We start from the raw sequence: 8,573 nt of genomic DNA on the forward strand, positions 1-8,573 counted from the left end.
AGCAACAGTAGTAGTAGCAACAGCAGTAGCAGTAGCAGTAGCAATAGCCGTAGCAATAGAAATAGCAATAGCAGTAGCAGTAGCAATAGCAGTAGCAGTAGCAGTAGCAGTAGTAGCACTAATAGTAGTAGTAGTAGAACTGAAAATAAGTCCAAATGAATATCCATAGACTCTGTTCTTTTGAACTTATTTTGGGTGAACTGAAATTAAAATCACTGAACTAAAATTATATAAACTGAAACGAGAGAAATTGAACTGAATTGTAAATTTAACTTTTTAAATTAATATTAGTAATCGATAATAATCAGTAAGTATTAACATAATATTATCAATACTTATAATAATAATAATAATAATAATAATAATAATAATAATAATAATAATAATAATAATAATAATAATAATAATAACAATAGTAATAATAACAATAGTAATAATAATAGTAATAAATAATATAATATAATATAATATAATATAATATAATATAATATAATATAATATAATATAATATAATATAATATAATATAATATAATATAATATAATAATATAATAATAGCATAATTAATTGTTATTATAGTTTTAATATTAAAAAAATATTATTATTATGAATATAATATTAATAATAATAACAATATTAATAGTAATATTGAAAATAAAAATAATAATTAAAATATTAAATAAGATTAAACTGAAACGAACTGAAGTGAAATTAATTAAATTGAAATTAAATTAATTAAATTGAAATTAAATTAATTAAATTGAAATTAAATTAATATAAGTGAATTGAAATTAATTAAATTAAACAAAAGAATAGGACCATCGTCTCATATCATATGTAAAAAATAAGTTAGAGTGTCCCACTACTTTGTCATCAAATATATATATAAAAAAAACCCGCCTCGACCTCTCTCCCACTTCGTCGTACTTCTCCTCTCTTTCAGCATATCTTCTTCTGAAACGTTTATAAGCTTAACCTCTGCAAAAATACATTTTGTTGTTCTTGTTCCTTCCCCCCTATTTTCTCTTTCCTCTTTACTCACCATTCACCAATGCCATAACCACAAAAACAAAAAACCTCCACTTCCCCTGCAAAACAAAATAAACAAAAAAATGGCATCATCCCAAAAGCCATGTACAACTCATGAACTTAAACAAAAAGTTTTCACCTCCATTGATAAACTCTCAGACAGAGCAACTTTTTCTCAAGCTTCATCTGAACTTAATTATCTAGCTAAAACTCTCTCTCTTGATTTCCTCCCTTCATTTCTCTCATGCATTTTATCCATTGATTCTTCTTCAAAATCCCCAGTTCGTGTTCATTGCATTACATTACTTTCAATTCTCTCTGACACCCACAAATCCTCTCTCTCTCCTCACATACACAAAATCAGCCAGTTTTTGGTACGTCGTTTACGAGATTCTGACACTTCTGTGCGCAATGCGTGCGTTTGCGCAGTTTCAACACTTTCACATCTAAATTTCACATCTTTACTTGAAACATTTCTGGGTTCGATATCAATTGAACAAGATTTAAATACCCAGATCGGATGTTGCTTGTGTTTGAAGGGTGTTATTGAAAATGGGGTTTTGGAGGAGAGAGAAGAAGGGGATTTAAGGAAGAGGGTTTTGCCAAAAGTGATGAAATTGTTGAAGAGTGATGGGTTTAAGGCTAAAGGAGCTTTGTTGGGTGTTATTCAGATTGTTGTTGGGGTAAATGATGGGGTTGTGATTAATAATAATTGTAAAAGTTTGGTGGGAAATGTGGTTGATCTTACTGTTGAAATGTTAAGTTCTGAAGATTGGATGGCTAGAAAATCTGCTGCTGAAGTTTTGCTTAAGATGGCGCTTGTTCTTGATGATGATTCTGCTGCTCAAGTAAAGATTTTTGTTGTTAATTCTCTGGATTCCAGGAGATTTGATAAGGTAAATAATGATTTTACAGATTTCTCGCTGAATATCTTGATCTGGGTTGTTGGTAAATTTGCTTATAATGGTGAAATTTGTTTATTCTTTTGATTTTTTTTTACCGCTTTAGAGCTAATTTTTCTTTGATTTTTATGATGTTAATGGTGAAATTCGAGGTGGGTTTTGATGAATGCAACTTGGGTTGTGGGTAGATGGCTTGTAAATAGTAATAGTGAATTTTGTATGTTTCTTTAAAAGTTTTGACCTTTGAAGTCTAATTTTGTGAGTTGAATATTTGATTTTAAAGCATATAATGATAAGTTATGATATTAATGGTGAAATTTGAGGCATGTTTTGATAAATGCAGTTTTGGGGATGTTGATGTGAGCAGGTTAAGGTTACTCGTGAGATAATGAACAGGGCATTGGAGGCATGGAGGGAGGTACCTGGTGGTCCAATGGAAGAAATTGTTTTATCTAGATCTAACTCATCTATTTCAAAAGGTATTGTTCCTCTCGTGAAAAGATTTTGTAGTTTTTGTTGTTGACAACTTCTTTTCAAATTGGATATGATAATATTACTATGTTGCAACTTGCAAGTTTTAATTTTGACTTAAGGAGGTAGCTTGTAATATGATTGAATTGAATTAGTTCTAGAAATCTCAGAAATTGAAATCCCAACATTTATCTTGGATTATGTTGTCCATAGTTTTCACCTTCTGTAAATTTCTATGGAAAATGTTTTGGACTTGGTTAATTTTGCTATAATTTTTTTTGCTATTCTTTGATTTAATTTTGAAAAAATGTGGAAATTGGAGCTGAAATTGAAGCATATTCTGGCTCATCTTAAAGATAAAAAAAGAATGCTTTTTTTTTTTATCTTGGAGATTGAGATAATGAATGATGGGGAAATTTTAGCTAATTATTGTTTGTTGCTTTTGTTGGAAATGGAGTAGAGAGTGGTACAGGTGGGGTTTCACCTTCTATCCCAAGGAGATTTTCATATGCCAGTTCTGAAACTCCAAAACCAAAGAAAAGAATGGCCAAAAGTAGGTCATCTCTGTCTGATGTTCCAGTTGCCACTTCCCCATCCATGTCCCCAAGCACTCAAGATAGTAGCATCGGACTTGAAACGCCACAAAGGAGGACAACACTGTCGAAGAGCCGATCTTCCTTGTCTGATGACTCAACCATAACTGATTCTTCTTGGGCCTCAAAAAGTTCCCATGATGTTAGTATTGAAGCTGCTCAATCTAGAAAACTAATAACGTCCAGGAATAGGTATTCTTTTCCCGATGATTTGGCCGCGACAAAGAAATCAAGTGTGTACCAAAATGCCGACTCTAAGAAACCGTCAGACTGGAAAATTAAAGTAGCCGTTCTGCATGATCCTTCTGAAAACATTGTATCAGAAGAAGATGATGAGAGCAACTTTGTAAAGGAAAGCTCCGAGAAAAGGGTGCCAAAATTTAGTGTTTCCAAATCCGGTTATCGTGAAATTCCTTTTTTTGAGGAAAATAAGGCTCCTCAGAGGTCAGAGTTAGAAGGAGGAAATGAAGCAGTTGGTGAAAGCAATGCAGACTCCGAAGATCTGTCTTTAATCAGAAAGCAGCTTGTTCAGATTGAGAGACAGCAATCTGACCTGTTAGCTCTCATTCAGGTATGTTGTATTATTCTCTTTCACGCTTTCATTATTAATGAGAATTATTTCAAGAAATAATAGCTTCATCTAATCTTTTTGCTTTTGCAACATATAGAGATTTATGGGCAATTCTCAAAGTGGGATTGACTCCTTGGAGACTCGAGTATCTGGGCTCGAAAAAGCATTGGATGAGATTTCCTATGATTTGGCCATGCAAAGTGGAAGAATTACAAACAATGACTCTGTAGGAAGCACATGCTGCCCTACTACGGAATTCCTAAGCCCAAAGTTCTGGAGAAGAACGGAAGGAAGGTCCTCTGTTTCAAAGTCATCTTACTCTGCAATTATTTCGAGTAAAGATGGCAATGTCGAAACACCTCAGATGGATGGCTATAATAAGCATAACGACCAGAATGACGGTTTGTATAGGGAATCATGGGGGAGTGTCAGAGGAATTGGCCAAAGTTCGCAGAGAGGAAGAAATTGCAGTCCAAGAAGCTTTGATTCAGCTTCAACGGCTACTTGTATTACTTCAGTGGTTCGAGGAGTATGAACTGAAGGTAAATATTCTTACCTATTATCATGTATAGCTTGCTGAATTGCAAATTCATTAAGAGTCTAGCTAAATGACTAACTAGCTATCTCTTCATACCCTTGCTAAATACACGTTTCCTTTTTCCTTCAATGCAGAATGGGAATATTATCAATACATAGGGTTTTAGATAAACAACTAGTCTGCCATATCTGTGTTCCTTTTCCCAATTTTTTACTGGATCTCTCTGTACACCCGACATTTATGGTCTTGTTCATTTATTGCTTGTAGTAGATAGACTTGTAGTTGATGGGGGCATTGAGCATATTCATAAATCTCAATTGATGGTTTCTTATCTTACTACCTAAAGAACGTTTCACACGTGCGGGGCAAGTTATTTTGTGCACTGGGATATGTGAAAGCCGTGCACCACTTCACGTGCATGTGTTTGGTGCACACGCGAATCTGAGAGCATTATTCACGATATGTCGATACTCCCTAGTGCATAGTAGAATTGTTGCAAACTTGATAACCCATCCAAGATTTTAATACATTCTGAATTATTGATTGATCATTGTTTATTTTGATTGATATGGTTATTGATTGGAGGCATGAATTACCATTACAAGTTACAACTAGTTTTGTATATGGAATTTTTTACAGGTTACTGTTTCTGCTTTCCCATCAGTGAATTTGTTTTTATTATTTTTAACTTTTCTTGACAGTGAATCCTTTTTGGCTTAATATGCCTTTTCACTTCCCCTTTAAGCAAAGTAAGATTAAACCGGTTAATTTGGCGACCACTATGTGTCAATAACAATTGTTCTTGAATTGTAGAGTGAAAGATTCTTTGGAATTTTTATCTCTATGTCAGGGTGCAGTTTTATTTGACCAATAATATGCAGGTGGGGTTGGATTTTGTTGCAGACTTGTAGTTGATTTTATTTATTTGATTAAATGGGCCCTTTGTAGTGTCGGTCTTCCACTGTTTATGCAGAGATAAGGGAAAGTTCACCCAATATTCTTGTAATCTTCATAACTCATATGATATGCTTCACAGTTCACATCTACTTTTGTGCATACACTTAGTTAAACTTGATGATGCACAATGTATGTATAAACATTATGTGGTATTATTCTTAATTGACGTTGATATGGTGAAAGAATTCAACTACGGACTTAGTTATTTGGCACATGTACTGTACCTTTAATTTAAGAATATTTTTGCGTGCATTGTGTATAATTTGACATAGACCAACATGAAAAAGAACATATCATGATCCATTTGGTTAATGGTCATAAATGATGGTAATGCCGTAATGGTAATGTAATTTAGTGTAAATTTCTAAAGAAGTTCTCATGTCAATTACCATGGTAATGAAACTCCATCATAAAATATGAGTTTTCCTATATAAATTTCCATTACCACCCAATACCACATTCTCAAGTGGTAATGGATATTAATGAGATTTTAGGAAGAAAATGAATGTTTTGGGATCAAGTAGTAGTACCATGAGTAATGATGTGGGATTTCTTTTACAAATTTACACTATAATGCATTACAATTACCACCATTTACGATATCTAACCAAACGAGCTTTGAAATTAATGGTAACTTGGTAAGTATGTATGTAAATGACTCTAGGCTCACTTGCCGATTTTCCATATGACCATTTTTTGATAGAGCATGTTGTGCATAATCTAAAAGTTAAGGGGGTATATATCGTAGACAAAGCTAGATGTGAAAGTAATTACGGGAATTTGTTTTTTTTTGATAGAGCATGTTGTGCATAATCTAAAAAAATAAGGGGTATATATCGTAGACAAAGTTATATATGAAAGTAATTACGGGAATTTTTTTTAAGTGAGTAGTTTCCTGTAGTTCCCAAATAAATGAATAACAGTACATATATCAAACTACAGTACACATTTGGTTTTTCAAATTAAGCAACGTATGTATGATAATAGAGCCGCATCCAAAGTTAACACTCTGAAATATGAACTTTACTAATTGTTGCATCTACATTCTGACTGCATACGCGAAACTTTCCACTAGTTTAAATTAGAATCTAATGATAATCCTATAATTTATGTCTTTTACGACTTCTTATAATCTGTAGATTCCATAATTAGGCAACTTTTTGCTAATCATCTACTAATTATGTTTTATGCAGCATCTGCAATTGATGAAATTAAATGGCACGGTTGAGATCCCAAATTTTTAGCAGTTAGACATGGGCTTGATGTATACTTGTATTTGATGATCAAGGCTCGTACTGAAGTTTGTAAATTACTACTTTGGTTCATTTGAGGAGTGTATCATGTAAAATTAACACCGAAATCAGTCAATGGTCGATATGAACATCCTCCTTGTAATTTTCCAGATGATTCATTTTGCAGTTCGGCTGGCTCGAACAGCTGCTAACCATCACCATTGCTGTCACTTTTGCTGAGAGCTAGTACTTGATTTTTCCGGATTTTTTTTTGCTGTGGCCTGTGGGAGGCATGTATATGTGATGTTTTGTACAGGGAAAAGAATTATGACCAATAATGGATGTTTGCCTTTGATTTTATTCTTGTATACTCTGGCTTTCTGACGTTTAGGTCGCTATGACTAATAACACAAGGCTCTACTAATAAATTTATTTTGGCTCTCGGTTGTTATTAATTTTGGCTCTGAATCTGGACAAAGCTAGTGCAACTCTAGGAGGACTATAATTATATATTGTTGAGAATAATAGAGACCATTAATAGAATTAGGTGAAGAGAAAATCAACTAATAAAGATGGTGTTTTAGAGCAAGAGAGATATGAGCACTCTTAATGTTAGCCGTATAGTCAATATGGGGCTCAATATAGTATATGGGTGTGGGGTGTGGAGATGAGGTTGCATGAAGGAATAAGATCGTCAAAATGTTGTTCGTAGACCTCGCCCGATCGGCTCGGCCAAGTGTCGTCTGATCGGACCTAGGACGAAGTGTACAACAAGCCAGACGCAGGATCCCCCGATCGGGCCTACGACTGCCCGATCGAGCCCGAGATCGAAATCTGCTTGGCGAATTGGTCGCCCGACCGGACGGTAGTTAATTTTGAAGTGGAAACGTGTTTTTCCGAGTTGGGTTATAAATAGATTTAACCTAATGCGTTTATAAGTGTAATATTCATTATTATTCTCATATTCAAGAGAGAAAAAGCTAGAAAGAGATCTTGGGGAGCTTTTATAATCTTTTCTTGATCGTTCATCGATTCCTAGTTTACATTCGTGGTTTTTCTCCTAGTTCTTGGGTTTCCACGTAAAAGTTCTCTTGTGTATTTAATTGCTTTTGTTGTTTCGTTCTATTATTGTTTGATATTACTTGCTAGATTGATATTTAATAGAACTTATAAGTGGTATCAAGAGCCAGGTTGGATTATTGTCTAGATCTAGAAGTGATCAACAATGGAGGATGCGAAGATCAGAATTGAGAAGTTTGATGGTACAAATTTTGGGTATTGGAAAAGATGCAAATCGAAGACTTCCTATATCAGAAGAATCTATATCAACCCTTGTCTGAGACGAAGTCGAATGACGTTGAAGAGGCAAAAAAGTGGAAGGTACTCGATACGCAAGCACTAGCGGTGGTGCATATGACATTGGCTCGGACTGTCGCCTTCAATGCCAAGGATATCAAAACAATGACGGGATTGATCAAAGCACTTTCAGACATGTATGAAAAGCCATCGACTATGAATAAGGTATATCTGATGCGCCGTTTATTTGATTTGGAGATGAATAATGGTAGTTCTGCTGCTGAACATATTAATGAATTTAATTCAATAATAAGTCAATTATCTCCGGTTAATATTGTCTTTGAAGATGAACTTAATTTTTTTGTTCTCCTTACCTATTGCTTAGAAACTGTAGTAACTGCTGTCAATAATTCTTCTGGTAAAGAAAAATTGGTTTATGATGTTGTCCGTGATCTGATTTTGAGTGAGAGTATTTGAAGGAAGGAGAGTGGAGAATCATCTGGAGTATACCGTGTTGAGGGTAGAGGGAGGGGAAAACAAAAGGGAAAAGGGAAGAACTTTCAGGGAAGATCAAAGTCAAGGGGTTGGAGTAAGTCAAAAGGCAGGCCTAGTATTACCTGTTGGAATTGTGGGGAGAAAGGTCATCCAATGAGGGAGTGTCCACATCTCAAGAAGAAGGGTGGAAAGTCTGACCATATTGATAAACAAGAATATAATGATAACTCAATGATTTATTCTACATCAAATGAGATTGAGGAAACTTTGGTCCTAAGTGTTGATAGTCCCAAAGAGTCGTGGATACTAGATTCGGGCGAATCGTTTCACTCTTCACCTATGAGGGAGCTGTTTCATAACTTCAAAGCAAAGAAGTTGGGAAAGGTTTATCTAGCTGATGACAAGACCTTGGATACCATGGGGAAGGGAGATGTGGTGGTCAGGACTGCGAACTGGGGAATTTTAAAACTGCAAGATGTTAGGTACATTC

At 34.5% G+C, this 8,573-nt stretch overlaps 1 protein-coding gene across 1 annotated transcript; it reads left to right on the top strand.

Annotated features, from left to right (window-relative positions):
• Nucleotides 1-885: 885 nt before the first annotated feature.
• Nucleotides 886-6,652, top strand: LOC104898039 (TORTIFOLIA1-like protein 4). The gene is made up of 5 exons (XM_010685043.3): nt 886-1,924; nt 2,298-2,409; nt 2,862-3,565; nt 3,663-4,107; nt 6,254-6,652. Exons 1-4 carry the CDS (start codon nt 1,112-1,114, stop codon nt 4,098-4,100), a joined length of 2,067 nt encoding a protein of 688 aa, XP_010683345.2. The 5' UTR covers nt 886-1,111; the 3' UTR covers nt 4,101-4,107; nt 6,254-6,652.
• Nucleotides 6,653-8,573: the final 1,921 nt, after the last annotated feature.

The sequence above is a fragment of the Beta vulgaris genome, chromosome 6, assembly GCF_026745355.1.
Source record: "Beta vulgaris subsp. vulgaris cultivar EL10 chromosome 6, EL10.2, whole genome shotgun sequence".
Classification (NCBI taxonomy): domain Eukaryota; kingdom Viridiplantae; phylum Streptophyta; class Magnoliopsida; order Caryophyllales; family Amaranthaceae; genus Beta; species Beta vulgaris.